This window comes from Engystomops pustulosus, chromosome 1, assembly GCF_040894005.1.
Source record: "Engystomops pustulosus chromosome 1, aEngPut4.maternal, whole genome shotgun sequence".
Classification (NCBI taxonomy): domain Eukaryota; kingdom Metazoa; phylum Chordata; class Amphibia; order Anura; family Leptodactylidae; genus Engystomops; species Engystomops pustulosus.
In genome coordinates this window covers 16,790,338-16,817,370 of record NC_092411.1, presented here as the reverse complement: position 1 = coordinate 16,817,370, position 27,033 = coordinate 16,790,338, and the positions used below count along the sequence as shown (strand labels likewise).

General features: G+C 43.2%; 1 protein-coding gene across 7 annotated transcripts in view; it reads left to right on the top strand.

Annotated features, from left to right (window-relative positions):
- Positions 1 to 27,033, top strand: part of DCC (DCC netrin 1 receptor) — a 583,792-nt gene that overhangs the window by 389,324 nt on the left and 167,435 nt on the right. For all 7 annotated transcript variants that reach the window (XM_072134166.1, XM_072134174.1, XM_072134157.1 and 4 more), the window contains exon 9: positions 9,905 to 10,059. In XM_072134166.1, the coding sequence (XP_071990267.1) occupies positions 9,905 to 10,059 (155 nt within the window). The remainder of the gene's footprint in view (positions 1 to 9,904; positions 10,060 to 27,033) is intronic.

Genomic DNA, 27,033 nt, shown 5'->3' with positions numbered 1-27,033 from the left:
ACCATTGTATTCTATTCTTAGAATTTTATATCTTACTAACCTACTAATTATCAAGAGGTTTTCCTGGTCTTTTTTGGTTCCGGCTCCCGCTTCCCACATCGTGCCAATCATAGTTGTCTATACATAAAACTGGTTGGAGAGTTGTACACACTGCAACCATACCAAAAAATGATATTCATTGGATAAACTGACCACTGAGATCAATACTGACCACAAGAACACGGTCCTATGACTCTTATTTGACAAGGACGCTAGTCCTGGCAGCAATGGCACTCCATTCAAATACGGGACGCGGGTGCCCTAATATTCATGATTAATTTCGACCCCCATTTAGATTCTCTACCCCCAAATGGTGCATGCATTTTGCTGTTCATACATCGGGTCTGGTTGGATGTTCATCTTGTATATGACTTCTGAACCAATTCCCAACCCTGGTGGTCACATGGTGTTCATTCATATGTGAACTTGTTGGCTCAGCCGTAACATACAGAATGAATGGGATGTCAGTGGTACTTGTTGTCCGACATGACTGGGGGCACCAAAGACTGAGAGTCTCTCATAAGAGAAGTAGAAAACCCCTTTAAGATCAAAACAAGATCCTTTAAAAACCGTCTTGCAATTGCGAAAGTTATTTCACATTAAAATTAGTTTCAAACTATAGAAAGAAGTTTTAGATATTTGTTTTCTTCTTGTCCGTGTCCATAGGTGACGCATCTATTATCTCCTAGTGATAATAATTATCTCCTGGATAAAACAATAGAGATAAACCTCAGCCCCCGGACACACACTTTGTTTCTTCTTCAGGATTCTAGACTTGTCATTAGCTTCCTGGATGCGGGACGGGTCACGGAAGGTCACATCACCTTGGATTTTAGAAAGTCTGAAAATCATAGAGACAAGAAAAGTTGACTATGAAATTAATGACTTTGCTTTTAGTACCGGGCTTCAGATTGTCTACAAACCGGGTTGTCATGACATTTCCAAGTTCTCATCAACTTTATGTTCAAACAATTGTTTCATTCTTGCATTGTTATGGCGTTTCTTGGTAGCATACAGAATAATGACGAATCTTTCCAGAGTATTTTTTAGTTTTGTCTTAATGGGATTAGAAGATGATATTGTGTTTTTGTCTCGAGAAACAGCTCCACCCTCTCAGTGGCCATATCTGGTACTGCTGCTCAACTCAATTGACTTGGGAGCGGTAGAGAGGTTTTATGGTGGTCTATAATTTATACAGCGAGGACATCTACTCTACAGCAAGAGATGGGCAGACCCGAAGTTTCCGTTCCCGTCCAGGTGTTTCCCAAGTGACCAGGACATAATGCCGGATTGGTGGTCGAACAGCCAATCTGACAAGCTGACACCCCTAGCAACTACCCATGGATATGATTGGACAGGGTGGCTCCCTGGCCAATCACAGCAATGACTGGTCACTAGGGGCATTAATTTGTCGTATTGGCTGCTGTCAAATTTCATCTGAATATCTAAGGGGATGTTTCCATATCTTGGTTTAATGGATTGTGGTGGTACAACCAATGTAATTTATCCAATATCTACTAGTTAACAGATAAGTTACAGATGAATGAGGTGATCAGTGATTAGGAGAAAGACGAACAAACATTCCCTTGGTGAATAAAGTGTTGGTGTAGAAGTGCTGGGGGTACTAGTGGTTGAACCATGAGCAATCTGTAACTTATCCCCTAAGCTTTTCCAATTTTATAACATCATCGATCCACAGGATAAAGTAGGTAGAGGACATCTGGTTATTGTGGGAGTGATCAAAGTAGGGTCATGTGCCCCCTAGTTGAACGAAGCAAGAGTTGAGTTGAAGACCAGGACATGCACTAGTACATTCAGGAAAGAACTCCAGGTGGTCGGATAGGCTTCCACAACCTCCTGGTCTTACCCCGGAATCACCCTAGGGCAGTGATGGCAAACCTTTTTTACACCGAGTGCCCAAACTACAACCAAAACCCACATTTTTTTTCGCGAAGTGCCAATGCGACAATGTAAGCAGTAACTTATTACCCCCTGCTCTGTCACAGGTTTCACTTGTATAGGCACCTGAGGACACCAGTACGATAGAAAGAAGGAGAAGTAGTTTGGATTATCATTGTAGTTTCCTTTTAGGGTCCTGGGCTGCCTGGGACTGCAAGAGAAGTTGAGTCCTTTCTGGCGAACCCTGCCCTGGGGTGATGGCAAGGGTGCCCATATAGTGGGCTCTGAGTGCCACCTCTGGCACCCGTGCCATAGGTTCGCCACCACTGCCCTAGGGCTTGGATTTGGTGAGAGAAATGAGCTACGAAGTGAGATGGGGAGGTTGTGTTAACCCTATCCGGCTCCTGGAGCCCCATCCCGAATGGCCCATTGGCTTAATACCAGTCACAGTAAAATTTCTGCCAAGACCAGGAGACTTTCAAAAAGTAGATGTTTTCCTGAAGCCCTGATTTGACCCAAGGTGAATGGGTTCTTTTGCTCCCAAACATCCAAGAAGGGCAACCAGGATTGGGTCTTAAATTAGACGACCCTCGGGTTAAAGAGTAATTACAATAAAATATGCAGAACATGAGAGAAAAGCTCATTAACTAGGAATATAGAATGAACGTACAAAACAAAATTCTAGGCAAACCCAACGTTAATCACCGATTATAAATGGCAGCCGCTGAATGTTGTTGTCGGAATATTTTATGTCGCCCCATTTACTTCTACCCTCCAATAAATACATGTCAAGAAGTTTCTATCCAGTATAGAGCGCGGGGACTGGGCTGACATTTCCCCACTCTCTGCATTAAACCATTCATATAATCAGTTAATAGGGCTTTACTTGACATAAGCAGTTAAGCAGGCCAAAAATATTAATTATTCATGGGGCCGACAATGAAAAATATGGTAATGCTACATTGTATTATTGGGCGCATGCATTATTTTGGTTTGCACAGCTTAAACCGATGTCAGCGTGAAAAATTACAGGTCAACCCTTTTATGTCTAACACTAAATTAATCTGGGAAATATTCACAGATGCTAAAGAACAGCTATTATTTCTGTATGTTCATCTGAGGATGGAAGACATTAGCCACCGGCCTGATGATTTACAGGCTCATACAAGATGCCGGCCAATTATGTGTCCTGGAGATTTTTAGAAAGGGGATTTTAAATTGTAATTTTGTCTTATATTGTATATCTAAGGCTATATATATATATATATATATATATATATATATATATATATATATATATGAGAGAGAGGTTCTAAATATCTCTATATTTTAGAATTTTCATATTGCACTAACTACGGTATATATATTCTAGGAAAATTCTTAATATAGAATTTACCATCTTTTTGCCGACTGTCTTAATATTTTTGTTTTTAACTTCTTACATCTCAAAAGCCACTTTTTTTTTCCATTTACAGAGCTGTATGTGGGCTTGTTTTCTATTAGACAAATTGTACTTCCCAGTGGCACCATTTCATATCACAAATGCAGTGTACTGGGAAGGTAGAAAAAAATTCCAAATTCCTAAGTTCAGTTTAGATAGGAACAAAGAAAACAACAAAGGGGCGCAGACCCTGGTTTGATGTTGCTTCAGTAAAGCAGGGCATAAGTGCACTAACACCTTATGAAGAATTAACATAGCTTAATACTAAAGCCGCTGCTTGCCGGTATCCAGATAACACCGTTACATGTCCTCCAGATAAAACCCAGTGGAGATCAGGGACGGATTAGGACCGCCATGGATCCTGGGCTGTATGAATATTATAGCCCCTACAAGTCTGGAATCACTTCCTACATCTGGTCCTAGAATCAGCTTCTTGGGGAATGGAGGATGTGTCCCTTCTGCTGCTTTCAATCTGCACTTTAGGATCTTTGGAGGACCTTCAAAGGTCCTGAAAAGGCTCTTGTGTACATGTGTATTAAGAGCAGGAGCAGATATATGAAGATGTCATGGCTGAAGGTACTTCTGGGTATAGAATTTGGTGGGTGGTTTGGGTGGCCATGTTCCCCCTCAAAGGCTTGGCCCTCAGTCTACCGCCCAAACCACCAATATTATAATCCGCTTCTAGAGTATTCATAGACTCTAATGCTCATGGACATTACATAACAGGTGTAAAGATAATTTAATCAGTATTTTCTTGAATAAAAACAACACAACAAGTTGCAGCCCCGGGCAGGAGCCTTTGTCAGACCTCGTGAAGTTTCCCGTCCAGAGCTAAAACGCGTTTCATTGTTTTTATTCTATATTTAATTTTAATGCATTTTAATTAACTTAATTAATTCTATTGAAAATGTATTGAATTAATTTTATGAAACACTTTATTGAAATGCTGAAACGCTTTGCATAGGTTTTATTCAATAAATTTCAACTCCAGACAGGATTCATCATCGTCAGACCTGAAGAAGGTTCCTTTCCAGAGCTGAAACAATGTTGTATTGTTATTATTCAATAAAATACCACCTAAATTATCTTTACACTTGGTTTGTGATGTCCTTGAGCCCCGGAGTCTATGAAACATCTCCATTGAGTTTGATACAACTGCAGTGATTTTGTATTGATATTATGGTTTTGTTTCACTGCGTGGGATAATTATTTTTTATGTTTTAATAGATCAGGCATTTTGGGACATGTTATCGAATTTTTTTAGAAATTTATTTTTATAGCGTGTTTAATCCTATGGGTTTGATCCCTGATATCTTACTGCTATTGTGAATACAAGCGGTCCCCTACTTAAGAACACCCGACTTACATACGACCCCTAGTTACAAACGGACCTCTGGACGTTAGTAATTTACTGTACTTTAGCCACAGGCTACAATAAAAAGCTATAACAGTTGTCTGTAATTATGAATTATTGTTAATCCCGGTTCTTATGACAACCCAACATTTTTAAAATCCAATTGTCACAGACACCAAAAATTTTTTGCCTGGGTTTACAATAATAAAGTATACAGTTCCGACTTACATACAAATTCAACTTAAGAACAAACCTGCAGACCTTTTCTTGTATGTAACCTGGGAACTGCCTGTACATTGCTCATCTATTACAGCCTGCCTTATGCAGACCATAATAAATTGTGCCAAATGAGAGGTCTAGTTGTCACAGTAACTGATCTCTTGCGATGTTTAGGAGCTATGGTCAGGTTCAATGTGTATAGTACAGCAGACACCTGTGTGAGAGAAGCATTTTATCGTTGATACCCCCGCCCCCCAGCCCCAATAATCTATATATACCACTGAAATTAATTCCTTACATTTCAAGCCTTCTTAATAAAGCAGCAGGAACCCAACAGATAAAGAAGTGTTACAATTAATGGATCCATTGAGCTCATCCCGGTGTAAAACGATTTGTTCTCCGGTGTCTGCCACTTCTCGTAGAGGAACATTATCTGGTCTCTGCCACCTTGAAGCAGCTAATTAGGTGTTTGACATATCTTCCCATGGTTAGTAGTAGTACAGGAGTGCGGTAATTACATTGTACACCTATGTGAGATGATCTACAGTCTACTCTATAATGATGACTCTATTTGGAGTCTTCTGGGGCTCGGCCTTCATCTGTCTCTATAGAGACTGAGGATTTCGGCAGGACCTACTCTCAGGAAAGATCAAGTGAATTATAGCCTAAGATCTACAATTATAGATCCCATGCTGATGCCTTGTGCGTTACATGTACATCTCCATGGTGTTAGCTACTGTAACGCCTCCTAATCTTCCATGGCCGACATGATGAGTAGACTATGAAGTAGATGAATAAAGAAAAGAGTTGGAAGTTTTTTTAGCCTAAAGTACTCTAAAGTTTCCATTTTTGGCACTACATTCACAGTGACAAAGTCAAGATGTCAACCATCATGGCCAACTTTTTCAATTAACTTTGCAAAAAACAGAATGTTAACTATTGTAAATACCAATATTTCCAACCAAAAACAAAATGACCATCATTGCAGAAACCAAAACATCCACAATTGTAGATGCCACTATCACCACTGTAGATGCCACTATCACCACTGTGGATGCCACTATCACCTCTGTAGATACCACTATCACCACTCTAGATGCCACTATCAACACTGTAGATGCCACTATCACCACTCTAGATGCCACTATCACCACTGTAGATACCACTATCACCACTGTAGATGCCACTATCACCACTCTAGATGCCACTATCAACACTGTAGATGCCACTATCACCACTGTAGATACCACTATCACCACTCTAGATGCCACTATCAACACTGTAGATGCCACTATCACCACTGTAGATGCCACTATCACCACTGTAGATGCCACTATGACCACTCTAGATGCCACTATCACCACTGTAGATGTCACTATCACCACTGTAGATGCCACTATCACCACTGTAGATGCCACTATCACCACTGTAGATACCACTATCACCACTCTAGATGCCACTATCACCACTGTAGATGTCACTATCACCACTCTAGATGCCACTATCACCACTGTAGATGTCACTATCACCACTGTAGATGCCACTATCACCACTGTGGATGTCACTATCACCACTCTAGATGCCACTATCACCACTGTAGATGCCACTATCACCACTCTAGATGCCACTATCACCACTGTAGATGCCACTATCACCACTCTAGATGCCACTATCACCTCTGTAGATGCCACTATCACCACTGTAGATGCCACTATCACCACTCTAGATGCCACTGTCACCACTGGAGATGCCACTATCACCACTCTAGATGCCACTATCACCACTGTAGATGCCACTATCACAACTGTAGATGCCACTGTCACCACTGGAGATGCCACTATCACCACTCTAGATGCCACTATCACCACTGTAGATGCCACTATCACCACTGTAGATGCCACTATCACAAATAAAGATGCCACTATCACCTCTGTAGACTTCAGTGAATGAACGTGACATTACCTGATTATACAAACCACTTTACTGAGGTCTAATGGAAGACACATGTCTCACCTAAGATGAACAAAATTAGGCACTTCAAGACCTAATGAATGGGTATTGCATGATGCCACCTGATACTATTTGCAAATTGAAAAATGACCAGTCAAAAGTATTTTGACCCAAAAAGCCATTATTCTCCTGAAGCTCCACCTGTTGTTAGGGGCTTCAGCCAGTAGATCTTTGGCAAGTGGTGGCCTTAAGGTCCTGCTTTAGAGAATGATCACAAATCAGGAACAAGCCCAAAATGGTATGAAAAAATACAATATAGTTTAAAATGTAATTTTTTAAAATTTTTTATTTATTCACTCCAGCCTCAGGCACTCATAGAGAAGTGAAAACCTGTAGACCTTGCCGAAATTCTGGTTCTTTTTATATATTCACGAGATCATGTTATGTCAGGTTTTCTCTAACAGAGATCACAACCAGTAAATGGAAAAGTTGTAGCTTCTATTGAGATAAAGAAGCTTTCAACTCCGAGCTGTCACATCGGTCTCATACCGTTCCCATGTAAGACACCTGCCATCAACACGTGTTTAGACAGTCAAAACATCCTTCCCGAATGCTACATTGTATTCTCAGGTTGGAAATATGGAGTCTGAGCTTAGTATTTATCCATCATGTCAGGTATTTTTGTCTCTGAAAGATTCTAAAAATACTTCGGAGCTTTAATGAATGTCCCATGGGCTTTGTCTGAAGACAATACGACTCACTTGAGTAGATCTTGGCAAGACGAGTCCCGGAAAAAGAGACTTCAAGTACGGTGAACATGTTTCACCGTGTAGTGGGTGGTAAAATGAAAAGAAGGAAGTAAATCTAAAAAATCTTAAGATCTTGTACACCATGGTATAAGCTGGGCAATAAAATGTAGACTGGTGGACGTCAAACTGGTAATATTATCAGGTCTCCGAGTCCTGGGTTTTGCTATGTATAAAAGATTGGGTTCCATTCTTGGATCACGTCTTCTCAAAAATAAAGTCTCACTATAAAGGAGAATTATGTACAGGTTCTTCAACAGATGTGTATGGGCAAGACCAGGGTAGGACATACTGGGGGTCATTTACTAAGGGCCCGATTTGCGTTTTCCCGACGTGTTACCCGAATATTTCCGATTTGCGGCGATTTCCCCTGAATTGCTCCGGGATTTTGGCGCACGTGATCGGATTGTGGCGCATCGGCGCCGGCATGCACGCGAAGGAAATGGGGGGGGGGGGGGCGTGGCTGAGCGGTAACCCGACGGATTTGGAAAAACCACCGCATTTAAAAAAAATAATTGGTCGCACGGGCCATACTCACATGCACCACGATGAGACAATGGGGCAGATTTATCAAGTGTCTGAAAGTCAGAATATTTCCAGTTGTCCATGGCAACCAATCACAGCTCCCCTTTAAAATATTCATGAGCACTGGTAAAATGAAAGCTGAGCTGTGATTGGTTGCCATGGGCAACTGGAAATATTCTGACTTTCAGACACTTGATAAATCTGCCCCAATGAACTCCAGGGCACCTCGGCGGACTTCAGCGCAGCAGCGCCACCTGGTGGACATCTGGCGCAGGACCTTCATGAAGCCGCCGCTGGAATGCGAATGGACCGGGTAAGTAAATGTGCCCCACTGTATCTGTGTAGCCTCTTCAGTTTCACTGGGCCCAAAGGGGAAAAGGGGCCCTAAAGCTAGAATACTCTCTCAAAGTCTCTACTGGTTTTTGATAAATCACAGACTAAAGTCAAGAAATTTTATTTCTTTCTTTAATTCAATTGCTGCTCTAGACCACCAGAGATGTTGACTTTAGCTCAGTCACTACCTGAGACCACCAACAATGTAACTCTGCACCACTTTACTATTCTAGACTACAATGGGCATTACTCATGATCTCTGGACTCTATGTTATGGCTATCGATCTTTTTTCCAGATAATATTTTAATTAATGTGAAGTTATATTTTTTAGTTATTCTTTAGGAAGGGGGCTCTCATGTGCTTTTGTACTGGGGGTTTAACAGATAGTTGGGATTAACCGTAGGACAATACCAAATGAGGTCCTCTTTGTTCATTGGGCTCCATACCCTATATGTTATATGTGTCTTTAAGGTCGGTGAGGGGGTGGAGGCTTAGACAGATCAGCGGGGGAGAGTTCCTACAGCAATCAATTGTCATAAGGATGAGCTAATCTGTTAAAGTTCCAAAAACCTGAAAGGTTTGTTTAGGGTTTGGGTACACTCATCTCCACTGGTGACACCCGTGGTCACAGCAAATGTGGATTGTGCGTCATAAATTTTTCTGAGGAACATCACTCCCCTTGACGTCATCGATGAGTGAAGATCGTATAGTAAATTACACCACCCCCATTCAATAGCAGTGCACATGTGAGTGCACCCCCACCCTAAACTTATGGCTGAAGCCAAGGTTCGAAGACCCCAAACTCCCAATTTTCAGCACAGACCTGAACATTGCAGTTGTGTCTCCTCATCACCTCTTAGAACAAAGAGATATTTTTGATTGTTACATAACTATATGGTTGTAAAAAAATAGCCCATTTTCTGGTGACACATTCCCTTTAAGTGGCGTCTCTGAGGTTGAGTGGATTTCTCTGTCAACTGGCAATTATGAAGAGTCAACTGTTGTGCGTTATCAGCCGAGCGACTCATTGTCGTAGGAATTTGTTTGCCTCGATGGTTTCTCTCATCATAAATGAGGTGGAAGGTTAATGATAGATAAGCGTCTTACACACCGACAATAGCGCAGCCATGGCCACGGAGAGCGGGTCATCACCATAGACAGATAATTAGCCATCGTCCGTGTCTGCGTCATCACCCCTTACTGGGCACAACGTAGGCTCAGATAGTGGAAAGTCCTGGTTTCTATTATTACTTGTGTCCTTTCTGTTTATTATTGTATCTTTACTTTCTGTGTCTTGAGTCCTTTTAGATCATCTTGTTTCTCTTCGTCTCATTCAGGGAACGGGCACTGAACACGTCGCAGCCTGTGGCCTTGCAGTTAACAGTGGGCAATCTGAAACCAGAGGAGACCTACTCCTTCCGAATCGTGGCTTATAACGAATGGGGACCCGGAGAGAGCTCCCAGCCGGTCAAGGTGGCTACACAACCTGAGCGTGAGTACATGGGGGGGGGGAACAACCTGAGCGTGAGTACATGGGGGGCTACACAACCTGAGCATGAGTACATGGGGGGGGGGGAACAACCTGAGCGTGAGTACATGGGGGGCTACACAACCTGAGCATGAGTTCATGGGGGGCTACACAACCTGAGCATGAGTACATGGGGGGGGGGGACAACCTGAGCGTGAGTACATGGGGGGGGGAACAACCTGAGCGTGAGTACATGGGGGGGCTACACAACCTGAGCGTGAGTATATGGGGGGGCTACACAACCTGAGCGTGAGTACATGGCGGGGCTACACAACCTGAGCGTGAGTACATGGCGGGGCTACACAACCTGAGCGTGAGCACATGGGGGGGCTACACAACCTGAACATGAGTTCATGGCGGGGCTACACAACCTGAGCGTGAGCACATGGCGGGGCTACACAACCTGAGCGTGAGCACATGGGGGGCTACACAGCCTGAGCGTGAGTACATGGGGGGGGCTACACAACCTGAGCGTGAGTATATGGGGGGTACACAACCTGAGCGTGAGTACATGGGGGTCATATATATACATTGTATAACATGATAGATGCAGAGGATTCTAGTGGAGCCTGACCTATAACATCACAGTTGTGGTTCCTGAGTAGAAGACCAGGACTTCTCCTATGGTTGATGTCCTCTGTGTAATGGTTCCTCAATAAATGGTATAAAGACGCCGAAAATGTATCTATATACAAATTCAAAGTTGAAAACCGATACAACATGGTCTCCTAAACAAACTAAGACTCCATGGACACAACCTTATTGGGGGCCGTGATGTGGCTGCATAAATTGAGGTCTATTACCCCCCGGTTACAGTGCGGTGAGCGGTAGAAGATCGAGTCCTATTTCTGCCCATTCTGCTTTGCCGACTCTCTATGAAGGTGAGCGGGCGCTCCTCATCCCCCCCGTCACATCTGCACCGGGCCCGTGTGTTACGGTCTAAGTTGCAATCGTGTGCATGAGGCCTGAGAATGTAATAGATAACAATGTTACTAAAAGAAACCAGATATCACATATTTGTATCCAGTGGTGAATGAAGAGCGGCTACATCCTATGGCTGAAAAAGGTTTTAGCTCCTTTCTCAACCACCAAACCTATAGTTATAACACGCATCATCACATGATCATCACTGTACGGTGACATCACTGTGTGTATTATCCCTGTACTGTGACATCACTGTGTGTATGATCCCTGTACTGTGACATCACTGTGTGTATTATCCCTGTACTGTGACATCCCTGTGTGTATGATCCCTGTACTGTGACATCACTGTGTGTATTATCCCTGTACTGTGACATCACTGTGTGTATTATCCCTGTACTGTGACATCACTGTGTGTATTATCCCTGTACTGTGACATCACTGTGTGTATTATCCCTGTACTGTGACATCACTGTGTGTATTATCCCTGTACTGTGACATCACTGTGTGTATTATCCCTGTACTGTGACATCACTGTGTGTATTATCTCTGTACTGTGACATCACTGTGTGTATTATCCCTGTACTGTGACATCACTGTGTGTATTATCCCTGTACTGTGACATCACTGTGTGTATTATCTCTGTACTGTGACATCACTGTGTGTATTATCCCTGTACTGTGACATTACTGTGTGTATTATCCCTGTACTGTGACATCACTGTGTGTATTATCTCTGTACTGTGACATCACTGTGTGTATTATCCCTGTACTGTGACATCACTGTGTGTATTATCTCTGTACTGTGACATCACTGTGTGTATTATCGCTGTACTGTGACATTACTGTGTGTATTATCTGTGTACTGTGACATCACTGTGTGTATTACCCTTGTACTGTGACATCACTTTGTGTATTATCCCTGTACTGTGACATCCCTGTGTGTATTATCCCTGTACTGTGACATCACTGTGTGTATTATCTCTGTACTGTGACATCACTGTGTGTATTATCCCTGTACTGTGACATCACTGTGTGTATTATCCCTGTACTGTGACATCACTGTGTGTATTATCTCTGTACTGTGACATCACTGTGTGTATTATCCCTGTACTGTGACATCACTGTGTGTATTATCCCTGTACTGTGACATCACTGTGTGTATTATCTCTGTACTGTGACATCACTGTGTGTATTATCCCTGTACTGTGACATTACTGTGTGTATTATCCCTGTACTGTGACATCACTGTGTGTATTATCTCTGTACTGTGACATCACTGTGTGTATTATCCCTGTACTGTGACATCACTGTGTGTATTATCTCTGTACTGTGACATCACTGTGTGTATTATCGCTGTACTGTGACATTACTGTGTGTATTATCTGTGTACTGTGACATCACTGTGTGTATTACCCTTGTACTGTGACATCACTTTGTGTATTATCCCTGTACTGTGACATCCCTGTGTGTATTATCCCTGTACTGTGACATCACTGTGTGTATTATCCCTGTTCTGTGACATCACTGTGTGTATTATCCCTGTACTGTGACATCGCTGTGTATTATCTCTGTACTGTGACATCACTGTGTGTTTTATCCCTGTACTGTGACATCACTGTGTGTTTTATCCCTGTACTGTGACATCACTGTGTGTATTATCCCTGTACTGTGACATCGCTGTGTGTATTATCCCTGTACTGTGACATCACTGTGTGTATTATCCCTGTACTGTGACATCACTGTGTGTATTATCCCTGTACTGTGACATCACTGTGTGTATTATCCCTGTACTGTGACATCATTGTGTGTATTATCCCTGTACTGTAACATCACTGTGTGTATATTATCCCTGTACTGTGACATCACTGTGTGTATTATCCCTGTACTGTGACATCACTGTGTGTATATTATCCCTGTACTGTGACATTACTGTGTGTATTATCTCTGTACTGTGACATCACTGTGTGTATTATCCCTGTACTGTGACATCACTGTGTGTGTTATCCCTGTACTGTGACATCACTGTGTGTATTATCCCTGTACTGTGACATCACTGTGTGTATTATCCCTGTACTGTGACATCACTGTGTGTATTATCCCTGTACTGTGACATCACTGTGTGTATTATCTCTGTACTGTGACATCACTGTGTGTTTTATCTCTATGTTTCATTGTCCCTTCTATGTGACTAGTGACATCACCCATTAGACCCCAGGACAAGTGTCAGAGGCTTGTAGTTACTTTTCCTCCCCTTGCCCCTGGACTACTTGTATTTGACATTTTAGAAAATAAACCCCTTTGAGTATAATTCCCCTTTATCTCTTTATGAGATTGTTCCGTGTAGATTGGGTTCTCCTTGAGTTTTATTTTTAAAGATTTTGACTGAAGATTAAATCTTTCTAATCTCTTCCTATGATGTATAATTTTATCCAAGACCAATAATTTGTGATTTCAATCACTGCAGTCAGAAGATGCGCGTAATCTCCCCGCACCCCATAGCCCATAGCGCGAGCGCAGCTCATCCCCGTTACCTCTTCTTCAGAATGTCACAAGTAGATTGTAATTAAAAACTGAATGTGTTTTACTTAATTTCATGTGTAAATGTTGAATAGTTTGCTCTTCGGATAAAAGTATTAGATATTAGAATATTGGACGTTCTTCTATTCACACACAGGAGATTATCTGCGCGGCTCCGGGGGCCTCCGCCAAGTTGTCACTTACTAAATGTGTAATAATAGTCATTATAGAGGAGAAGCATCGCTATAAGCCGATCTGATGGAACGTATCACTAAATAACCCCCCGGTGTCTAATCCTGCACATAATCAAAGAAATACAGATACTGTATCATAATGATCCAATACATGATGGAGGGAATGTTTATGATAGATAGATATGAGATAGATAGATATGAGATAGATAGATAGATAGATATGAGATAGATAGATAGATAGATAGATAGATAGATATGAGATAGATAGATATGAGATAGATAGATATGAGATAGATAGATATGAGATAGATAGATATGAGATAGATAGATATGAGATAGATAGATAGATATGAGATAGATAGATAGATATGAGATAGATAGATAGATAGATAGATATGAGATAGATAGATAGATATGAGATAGATAGATATGAGATAGATAGATATGAGATAGATAGATATGAGATAGATAGATAGATAGATAGATATATAGATATGAGATAGATAGATATGAGATAGATAGATAGATAGATATGAGATAGATAGATAGATAGATAGATAGATAAATAGATTGATAGATAGATATGAGATAGATAGATAGATAGATAGATAGATATGAGATAGATAGATAGATAGATAGATAGAAATGAGATAGATAGATAGATAGATAGATAGATATGAGATAGATAATGAGATAGATAGATAGATAGATATATAGATAGATAGATATGAGATAGATATGAGATAGATAGATAGATAGATAGGAGATAGATAGATATGAGATAGATATGAAATAGATAGATAGATAGATAGATAGATAGATAGATAGATAGATAGATAGATAGATATGAGATAGATAGATAGATAGATAGATAGGAGATAGATAGATATGAGATAGATAGATAGATAGATAGATAGATAGATAGATAGGAGATAGATAGATATGAGATAGATAGATAGATAGATAGATAGATATGAGATAGATAGATATGAGATAGATAGATAGATATGAGGTAGATAGATAGATAGATAGATAGATAGATAGATAGATAGATAGATAGGAGATAGATAGATATGAGATAGATAGATAAATAGATTGATAGATAGATATGAGATAGATAGATAGACAGATAAGAGATAGATAGATAGATAGATAGATATGAGATAGATAGATAGATAGATAGATATGAGATAGATAGATATATATTAGATATATAGATACATAGATAGATATGAGATAGATAATGAGATAGATAGATATGAGATGAGATAGATAGATATGAGATAGATAGATAGATAATGAGATAGATAGATAGATAGATAGATAGATAGATATGAGATGAGATAGATAGATATGAGATAGATAGATAGATAGATAGATAGATAGATAGATAGATAGATAGATAGATCAGGCCTCTGCATACCCCCTCCAGAACTTGATGAATTTGCCTATTGTTCAGAAGTTTCGGGTCTGTGAGCGTGGAGTCCATCACTGTCATTGTCCTGAGTAACTTAGTTGTGGCGCATTGTGTAATCTCCGCTCTCCATGGATTAATCTCCGGACGATATTGTGCGTTTTAAAAATGTTTTTTGGTTGTGACAAAAGGGCGATCGATGTGGTGATCAATAACATTACCTAACGCTGTTAGTCCCATCATTACTAGTGGTACCCGGCGGTGTGTGATGAATATGCAGCAATGCATTGTGGGCCCTTTCATCTCCGGCGATGGAGAAGAAAGGGATTGTTAATGTATCAGCTGGATAATGGCTCGGGGAGAGGGGGGCGCTGCTTAGCCGGATCGGATTTGGAAGCAGCGCGGTTCTGTACCCGCTGCTATCCAGCTGTTTCCCTCTGATCCCTTTCCATTCAGCGGCTCAGTTGGTTTTACATCGAGATGGCGGAAGTTCAAGAAAATTTGGAATGATTTAATATGACGGGCAATGAGGTGTTGGGATTATACGGCGCTAACCAGCTTTCCATTAGCAGCAGCGGATTATAGATAGAGAATAATAGCGTTAGGGAAGAGAGTGGAGAAAGAAATAACGGACATTGCTCATTGTAGCGACCGGCGAATCCATAACCCAAAATGTTCTGTGATTGATTATAAAATGATTGTATCACATTGGGGCTTATTTACTAAGGGTCCCGCGGATCGCACTTTCGGGATTTGTGCCGCTGTTACAGGTATTTAGAAGGAGATTGTGTCGCATTCGATCGGATTTTGGCGCAGCTGTGCCGACTTTCATGTGACAGAAATCGGGAGGCGTGGCGTCGGACGATTCGGCGTATTCGGACCGAGCGCAAGATTTCACTTTAAAATTGTGTCGCAAGACAATGCACCAGGAAGAAGAAGGTGAACTCTGTCGGACCTGAGCGGGGAAGCGACACATGCAGGATATCGGGCGCACGATCTTAGTGAATCGCGGCACAATCGGACAACGCACAACGGGGAACGCGCAGGACCGGGTAAATGTGCCCCATTATGTCATATTTTACAGGTAAGTTACAATGTGGTTTGGGGCGTCAAGGTCAGAGTTCACACGAGGAAAGTAAATGGCAGAAACGTCAGGTAAGTGCGTTAATTCTCAGACATACAAAGGCAATCGCCGAAATTCTTAAATTCATATACAAATTCTGAGATGAGTAAATCATTTGAGATTCAAATTCCGCAATCTTCACAGAATTTTTCAAAATATCCAGACGCAGGTCCTCATTGAAGCCCCCAAACTGATGTTCTTCCAGTCGTTTTGGTATATTACAGCCTACGGCCCCCTAAAACACAGATATATATATATAAAAATGTCCTTTCTGGTTTTGCTCATTTTCTACAATTTTTTTCATTATTGTTAGGGTTAATGTTAGTGCGAGGGTTAAAGAAAATCTACTATTAAAATCCATCATGATAAACCATGGGCACTTACTCATAGATCCAGGAAATCTTCTTCTAAAATCAGCTTTTAAAATTATGCTAATGAGTACGAAGGGCTCTGGAGTTGTTACCAGAGCCCCTCTGTGTTGTAGCTTCACAGGCCGTTGCACTGTCTCCCCTACCCCTCAGCACTTTCCCTCTTCTTCTACCTGATTTAATCTTACTGTAGTAGAGGCAGTTTTAGCACGCAGTGGAAGGGGGGAGTGCTCCATACACAGTGCAACAGCCTGTGAATCTGCACGGAGGGGCTCTGTTAACGCCCCCGTGACCCTTCTGCCTCATTAAAACTTGATTTTAGAAGGAAGGAGGCCATGGAGAACGAATATAAGAAGATATCACAGTCCCGGTGCCTGGATCTATGAGTAATGTCCCTGGTTTTTACCAAATATACCTTTACGACAGGACTTTGCATAGAACTACCCCGCCGCACACCAGCCGCCGAATATATCCGGACACCGGAGTCCACTGATAGATTTGTTGCGTGTAGGGGGCGGGGCCTACAATATACCTTGGCCAGTGGCGTAACTAGGAGAGACAGGGCCCCATAGTGGACTTCTGAATGGGGCCCCATTTACCCCTTAAACATATACATACACAGTATATATGCACACACATACATAACCATCTGCACCCATGTATCATATACACAGACATACAACATATACACATCACATATGCATATTCACATGCAATACCCCTGTTGCCTTGGCCCCCTGACACTGTGGGCCCCATAGTAGCTGCTATGGCTGCTACCCCTGTAGTTACGCCCCTGACGTTGGCGCAACATGCAACAGCATGTGATACATCCCTCCTTTGTGCAGACCTGATCCCCCCCGTCACCAGTCCGCAGGGTCCCTACACCTCCCTGAAGTTTGGTTGCGCTCTCTTTCCAGCCTCGTGGCTCTTCCATGTGTACGTTATATATAACTGGATGTTTGTGTAAGATAATTACAATAAATGACCATAGGCAGGTAGATAATGAGCGCGCCGCGCGGTTATACTTCATTACATAACCGCCGGATGACAAGGGGCTAAGCCATGTCTAACTTTATTAAATCTCGATTTTTCTCTGTCACACTCAATAAAATCTGCAAGTAATAAATGAGCCGGCGAACAGCGCAGATACATCAGGTAGAGGCCGAACGAGGAGGATGTTTGTTTTATCAAATCACTGCTATATTACTGGGGGTATAAATAAAGTTTATTGAGATTTACTCCACCACAAAGAAGTCGAAAACAGGATCTGCTTCCTACTCCCGGAAACAGCGCCACTCTTGTCAGTGGGTCAAGTCTGGTACTGCAGCTCAGACCTATATACTTGAATATATTTAATGAAGGGGCTTTGTCTATTACTTTTTTTAGGATAGGGCCTAACTTGCTGATCGGTGGGGGTCTCAGCTGGCGCGCGGCAATCAGCTCCATAGAGATGAATGGAGAAGAATGGACATGCACGCCGTCTGCTCCATTCATCTCGGAGAGCGACGAGGGGTCCGACGGTGGTACCTCGGAGACCGTTGGACCCCCTGTTCTCGTGATCTGTGGGGGTGTTATCACTGTCATAGAAGTTAACAGGGTGCACTCTGGGTATATACTGGCTATAGTAACATTGTGGCAATATATTTATAGGGTTTTAATTGTCCCTAAAATTTTGATGATCTATTCTTAGTATAAGTCAGCAATATCAGGTTCTTAGGAGTCCAGCATCTTGCACCTTGTTTCAAGAGATGCCAAAAATATTGATGCGTGAACCCGTTAAAGTCCGGGATCACCGAGTTTGGACGAAGCTCAAACAAAAGTTTGATTTGGCTTTCTGAACACCCGCCGGTAACTGTCTCTGATATCAACTCTTTAAATGTTGTTGCAATTTAAACATAGCATGTAACCCATGTTAACTGTTAAAACACCGGCAGCGTTCCTAGAATTGTGCCAGTTTTTGAAGGGTTAACAACCTGGCAACGATTACGGGTTTGAGCACCGGGGATGAGCCTGAATGCCAATCATGGACTTCTGGCTAAGGTCCGGGTTCGGGATCTAAACCAACAATGTATGGCATAGACCTAAACATTGTGGTTCTGGTCTTCTCATCCCTAAAGCCAACATATGGTGGTGAGTTGCTGACATAGTATAGATAGCGGTGCTTTACATAGTATAGATAGTGGTGGTGCATAGGGTGGTGCAAGTCCTATTAATTTCAATGGGATTGAGCGTTAACCAGGCTACGTGATGGATAAAAGTTATGTCACAAGTGCAGGGCTGATTCTAACCTACTTGCTAGGCTATTTGCTACACTTCCACGTTCGCGTTCGCGTTCTCTTTATCTTCCAGGCTCATTTCCTGCCTTCTTCACTGTGCAGGGATGCAGGTAGCATGACGTCATCCCACGCTGCCTGGATCCTCTAGAGCAACAGCAATGGCCACCTGAATTATGATCTTATATTTTGCCGCCCCCCTCAGGGCCTTTGACATCTGCCGCCTGAGGCGAGATTCTTATCAAGTGGATACAACAAAGCAATGCTTTAGCAAACTGATGTGGGTGTTGGTTGTTGTACCCTGAGTGATCTATTCTTGAAAGGTCAATAATGTGATTGTCCCTGAAAATCCATTAACTGATTAATAACCATCACAAAGTCTGGCTAAAATCAGAATTAGCCTATTCCTCTTGTTTATTAAAGGTGGTGGGGGCGGTCACTTAGGGAAATGAGATTTATCAATTAACATGAAGACAGAAGATCTCATCTCTACAACCCGCCAGACTCATTCTTAATTGAAGTCATTCTCAAACTTCTGCTCAATAATTTCTTGTGGAGATCTATTTGTCTTTCCCTATTTATCTCCGGAGTCGAAGGAATCTGCCAAGAAGTTAATGAACTCCTTATCTGCAAAATTCTGAAAATGAAAGAAACTTAATACAAACTGTGACTCAATCATCTCAGAAGTGACGCTCCTGATCCAGGAGGCAGATAGGGGACAGTAAATTGCTCCTTATCAGACGCATTATAAATAATCTCCTGCCATGAGATTAGAGGAGAACTTGATGGCGAAAAAATATAACTCAAGAAAATGAGACGTAAACTTACAATGCATAATCCACGTGATAAGAGCAGGAACCAGAGCATGCTACATTATATAATATCACATACAACTAGAAAGTATAATGTAATGTAACATAAAATGCAATAATATAATATATTGATATGCAGTCTAAAATAGTATACAGTATTATCATGTACAACAATATAATATAAAATAATGTAACATAAAATACAATAATATAATATTTAAAAAAATGAATGTAATATAAAATACAATAATATAATATAAAAAAAAAATGAATGTAATATAAAATACTTTGATATAATGCCAATGGGTAATTTGATTTTACATACAATAATATAATATACAGCAATATGATATAGTTAAAAAATAGTATAATAGAAAATTTAATAAAATAATATATTAATACGTACAGTATAATGTACAATATGATCATGATCAACAATATAATGTCAAAGAAAAGAATGTAATATAAAGTGCATTGGTATAATGTCAATAGGTAATCTCGTTTTATATACAATAATATAATATACAGCGATATAATGTGATAAAAAACGATCTAGCATAATAGGAAATTGAATAACATAATAGGTTGATGTGTAACAGAATATAAATAAAGTGCAAAATCATGTAATATAAAATACAATGATATATTAATTGTATTGAACATACAATAATTATATTCTATATACAATAATATAAAATACAGCAATATCATAAAAAGGAAGTACTGTAATATAATAGGAAATGCAATGATATAATAGGTTGATATGCAAAAGAATATAATAAAATATGAAATAATGTCATATAAAATGCATTGATATATTATGTTACTATTATTTAATGCACAATACCGTAATTATATTTTATAATACAGGCGGTCCCCTCCTTAAGAACACTCGACTTACATACGACCCCTAGTTACAAACGGACCCCTGGATATTGGTAATTTCTTGTACTTTAGTCCTAGGCTACAATAATCAGCTGTAACAGTTATCACAGGTGTCTGTAATGAAGATTTAGTGTTAATATTGATTCTTATGACAACCCAACATTTTTAAAATCCAATTGTCACAGAGACCCAAAAAAGTTCTGTCTGGGATTACAATGATAAAATATACAGTTCCGACTTACATACAAATTCAACTTAAGAACAAACCTACAGACCCTATCTTGTAAGTAACCTGGGGACTGTCTGTAAAAATAAAGTAACAGAATAGGAAATTCAATAATATAATAGGCTGATATGTAAAAGAATCTAATAGGATATGACTAGAGATGAGCGAACATGCTCGTCCGAGCTTGATGCTCGGTCGAGCATTAGGGTACTCGAAACTGCTCGTTACTCGGACGAATACTTCGCCCGCTCGAGAAAATGGCAGCTCCCGCCGTTTTGCTTTTTGGCGGCCAGAAACAGAGCCAATCACAAGCCAGGAGACTCTGCACTCCACCCAGCATGACGTGGTACCCTTACACGTCGATAGCAGTGGTTGGCTGGCCAGATCAGGTGACCCTGGGATAGACTAGCCGCTGGCCGCGCTGCTCGGATCATTCTGTCTCTGGATGCCGCTAGGGAGAGAGCTGCTGCTGGTCAGGGAAAGCGTTAGGGTGTTCTATTAGCTTACTGTTAGGCAGGAGTGATTCTCAAAGAACCCAACAGCCCTTCTTAGGGCTACAATAACGTTCTACTTTTTTTATTTTAATTTGCATCTTTTACCATTTTGTGAGGAATTAGCAGGGGGACTTGCTACCGTTGTGTTTAGCTCTTAGTGGCACACATATCCATAGCAAAGACCGAAGTGGGAAAATTCAGTAGGGGTTGGATTTCTATTAGGCAATAACTCAGTGTCATCTCATCTGGCATAGTAGTGTGCTTCCTTTGATACTTGGCTAGAAAATAGCCATAGGAGAATACAAACAGCTTCTTGAAGCCTACAGTAGCGTTCTATATATTTGATTTCTGGTTGATCTGCTGGTGGCTGTAGTTTCTGCAGTGCATGTACTTGCCAATTCTGAGCAATTTGTAGTGAGACTTGCGACCGCTGTGTTCTGCGCTTAGTGGCGCACATATCCATAGCAAAGGCCGAAGTGGCAAAATTCAGTAGGGGTTGGATTTCTATTAGGCAATAACTCAGTGTCATCTCATCTGGCATAGTACTGTGCTTCCTTTGATACTTGGCTAGAAAATAGCCATAGGAGAATACAAACAGCTTCTTGAAGCCTACAGTAGCGTTCTATATATTTGATTTCTGGTTGATCTGCTGGTGGCTGTAGTTTCTGCAGTGCATGTACTTGCCAATTCTGAGCAATTTGTAGTGAGACTTGCGACCGCTGTGTTCTGCGCTTAGTGGCGCACATATCCATAGCAAAGGCCGAAGTGGCAAAATTCAGTAGGGGTTGGATTTCTATTAGGCAATAACTCAGTGTCATCTCATCTGGCATAGTAGTGTGCTTTGATACTTGGCTAGAAAATAGCCATAGCAATAGGATAGCATTGTTTGGTTTTAAAAACTCAAAAAAAAACAAAAAACACAAAAAAAAAAAAAAACACAAAAAAAACAAAAAAAAGTAAAAAAAAAAATAAAGTTATAACTCTCATTTTAAAAATGTTTAACCCGAGGGCTAGGGGTAGAGGACGAGGGCGGGGACGTGGGCGTCCAACTACTGCAGGGGTCAGAGGCCGTGGTCCTGGGCGGGGTGAGACACCACCTGCTGATGAGGGAGCAGGGGAACGCCGCAGAGCTACACTCCCTAGGTTCATGTCTGAAGTTACTGGGACTCGTGGTAGAGCACTGTTGAGGCCAGAACAGTGCGAACAGGTGATGTCGTGGATTGCTGACAATGCTTCGAGCAATTTGTCCACCACCAGTCAGTCTTCCACGCAGTCCACCCATGTCACCGAAATCGCCACTCCTCCAGCTCCTGCACCTCAGCCTCCTCCCCCCCAGTCTGCCCCCTCCCAGGAAAATTTGGCATTTGAACCGGCATACTCTGAGGAACTGTTTTCTGGACCCTTCCCACAGTCACAAACCACTTGTCCGGTTGCTGCTGAGCAATTTTCCGATGCCCAGGTTTTCCACCAGTCACAGTCTGTGGGTGATGATGACCTTCTTGACGTAGTGGAAGTGTGTAAAGAGGTGTCCGACGATGAGGAGACACGGTTGTCAGACAGTGGGGAAGTTGTTGTCAGGGCAGGAAGTCCGAGGGGGGAGCAGACTGAGGGATCGGAGGATGATGAGGTGACAGACCCAAGCTGGGTTGAGAGGCCGGGTGAACACAGTGCTTCTGAGACGGAGGAGAGTCCTCGACCTGAACAGGTTGGAAGAGGCAGTGGTGGGGCCAGACGGAGAGGCAGGGCCAGAGCTGGTGCATCAGCGCCACTGTCAACTAGTGAAGCTCCCGTGGTGAGGGCTCTTGCGGCGAGGGCTAGATCTTCAGAAGTGTGGAGGTTCTTTAAGGAAACACCGGATGACCGACGGACTGTGGTGTGCAACATTTGCCAAACCAGGCTCAGCAGGGGTTCCACCACTACTAGCTTAACTACCACCAGTATGCGCAGGCATATGAATGCTAAGCACCCCACTCAGTGGCAACAAGCCCGTTCACCTCCGGCCGTGCACACCACTGCTCCTTCCCCTGTGTCAGCTGCTAGTCAGCCCCCTGCCCAGGACCCTGGCACAAAAACCCCATCGTCGCCTCCACGATCCTCCACAGCATCCACCAGCGTTCAGCTCTCCATACCCCAGACGCTGGAGCGGAAACGCAAATATAGTGCAACCCACCCGCACGCCCAAGCCCTTAATGTGCACATCTCCAGATTGCTTAGCCTGGAGATGCTGCCCTATAGGCTAGTAGAGACCGAGGCCTTTCGCAACCTCATGGCGGCGGCCGCCCCTCGGTATTCGGTCCCCAGCCGCCACTACTTTTCCCGATGTGCCGTCCCAGCCCTGCACCAGCACGTGTCAGACAACATCATCCGTGCCCTGACCAACGCCGTTTCTGACAAGGTCCACCTGACCACGGACACGTGGACGAGTGCTGCCGGGCAGGGCCACTATATATCGCTGACGGCACATTGGGTTAACTTGGTGGAGGCTGGGACCGAGTCTGACCCTGGGGCTGCTCATATACTGCCGACGCCGAGGATTGCGGGGCCTACCTCGGTCCAGGTGTTTCAGGCCTACTATGCCTCCTCCTCCTCCCACCCCTCCTCCACCTCCTCCTCCGAACTACCATCCGTGGGCACGGCGCCATCAGTCGGTAGCTCTAGGCACAGCAGCAGTGCCGTCGCTAAGCGACAGCAGGCGGTGCTCAAACTGCTGAGCCTAGGCGACAAAAGGCACACCGCCCAAGAGCTATTACAGGGCATCACGGCGCAGACTGATCTGTGGCTGGCACCGCTGAACCTCAAGCCGGGAATGGTTGTGTGTGACAACGGCCGTAACCTGGTGGCGGCTCTGCAACTCGGCAGACTGACACATGTGCCATGCCTGGCCCATGTGTTAAATCTGATAGTGCAGCGTTTCCTCAAGACATACCCCAATCTGTCTGATTTGCTCACGAAGGTGCGCCGCATCTGTGCGCATTTCAGGAAGTCCAGCCCAGATGCTGCCACTCTCAGGGCAGCGCAGCGCCGCCTCCAACTGCCCGCTCACCGACTGTTGTGCGACGTGCCCACGAGGTGGAATTCAACACTGACCATGTTATCCAGAGTTTACCAGCAGCGCAGAGCGATTGTAGACTGCCAGATGTCAACTTCCACCAGAACTGGTAGTCAGGTCAGTCAGCTTCCTCAAGTCTACAATGAGGAGTGGACGTGGATGTCTGATATCTGTCAGGTGCTGAGTAACTTTGAGGAGTCAACACAGATGGTCAGTGGCGATGCCGCCATCATCAGCCTCACCATCCCGCTGCTTGGCCTGTTGAAAAACTCTCTGGTCAGCATGAAGTCGGAAGCTTTGCGCTCGTCACAAGAGACGGGGGAAGAATATTCCCTTGTTGATAGCCAAAGCACCCTGAGGTCTGTTTCTCAGCGCATATCGGAGGAGGTGGAGGTGGAGGAGGATGAGGAGGAAGAGGAGGAGAATGTTGGCGAGACACAAGAGGGGACCATTGTTGAGTCCTTCACTGTTCAGCGTGTATGGGCAGAAGAAGAGGAGTTGGAGGAGTTGGAGGAGGAGGAAATGGACAGTCAGGCCAGTGAGGGGAGTGAATTCTTACGCGTTGGTACTCTGGCGCATATGGCAGATTTCATGCTAGGCTGCCTATCCCGTGACCCTCGCGTTCAAAGAATTTATTCCAGCACCGATTACTGGGTGTTCACTCTCCTGGACCCACGGTACAAGCAAAATCTTCCCACTCTCATCCCTGGAGAGGAAAGGAGTGTGAGAATGCATGAATACCAGCAGGCCCTGGTGCACAAGCTGAAACAGTATTTCCCTTCTGACAGCGCTAGCGGCAGAGTGCGTAGTTCTGCGGGACAAGTAGCGAGGGAGAGTAGGCGAGCAGGCAGCTTGTCCAGCACTGGCAAGGGTACGCTTTACAAGGCTTTTGCCAGCTTTATGTCACCCCAGCAAGACACTGTCACCTGTCCCCAGTCTCGGCAGAGTAGGGCTGATCTTTACAGAAAGATGGTGAGGGAGTACGTAGCTGACCATACCATCGTCCTAAATGATCACACAGCTCCCTACAACTACTGGGTTTCAAAGCTGGACATGTGGCACGAACTGGCGCTGTACGCCTTGGAGGTTCTTGCCTGCCCTGCCGCTAGCGTCTTGTCCGAGCGGGTTTTCAGTGCAGCTGGTGGCATCATCACCGATAAGCGTACACGCCTGTCGACTGACAGCGCTGACAGGCTGACGCTTATTAAAATGAATAAAGGCTGGATTTCTCAGAATTTCCAATCTCCACCAGGTGAAGGAAGCTCAACCTGAATAATTGATCCACTCCTCCTCCTCCTCCTCATTTTCCTCCTTCTCCTCCTCTTTGTACAGTAAAGCAGAGGAAACTGGCTATTTTTTGACAGGGCCCACTGGCTCTTGCTATAGTACTTCATGCATTTAATTTTTCTGGAGGGCCACCTACCCGGTCCTCTGTTTGAAACAATTTTTGTGAGTGCCACATACAGGCACTCAATCTATTCCATTTTTCTGGAGGGCCACCTACCCGGTCCTCTGTTTTAAAAAATTTTTGGGACTGCCACATACAGGCACTCAATCTATTCCATTTTACTGCAGGGCCACCTACCTGCTCCTCTGGTTTGAACAATTTTTGGGACTGCCACATACAGGCACTCAATCTATTCCATTTTACTGGAGGGCCACCTACCTGCTCCTCTGGTTTGAAACATTTTTGGGACTGCCACATACAGGCACTCAATCTATTCCATTTTACTGCAGGGCCACCTACCTGCTCCTCTGGTTTGAACAATTTTTGGGACTGCCACATACAGGCACTCAATCTATTCCATTTTACTGCAGGGCCACCTACCTGCTCCTCTGGTTTGAAACATTTTTGGGACTGCCACATACAGGCACTCAATCTATTCCATTTTACTGCAGGGCCACCTACCTGCTCCTCTGGTTTGAACAATTTTTGGGACTGCCACATACAGGCACTCAATCTATTCCATTTTACTGCAGGGCCACCTACCTGCTCCTCTGGTTTGAACAATTTTTGGGACTGCCACATACAGGCACTCAATCTATTCCATTTTACTGGAGGGCCACCTACCTGCTCCTCTGGTTTGAAACATTTTTGGGACTGCCACATACAGGCACTCAATCTATCCCATTTTACTGGAGGGCCACCTACCTGCTCCTCTGGTTTGAAACATTTTTGGGACTGCCACATACAGGCACTCAATCTATTCCATTTTACTGCAGGGCCACCTACCTGCTCCTCTGGTTTGAACAATTTTTGGGACTGCCACATACAGGCACTCAATCTATTCCATTTTACTGCAGGGCCACCTACCTGCTCCTCTGGTTTGAACAATTTTTGGGACTGCCACATACAGGCACTCAATCTATTCCATTTTACTGCAGGGCCACCTACCTGCTCCTCTGGTTTGAACAACTTTTGGGACTGCCACATACAGGCACTCAATCTATTCCATTTTACTACAGGGCCACCTACCTGCTCCTCTGGTTTGAAACATTTTTGGGACTGCCACATACAGGCACTCAATCTATTCCATTTTACTGCAGGGCCACCTACCTGCTCCTCTGGTTTGAACAATTTTTGGGACTGCCACATACAGGCACTCAATCTATTCCATTTTACTGCAGGGCCACCTACCTGCTCCTCTGGTTTGAACAAT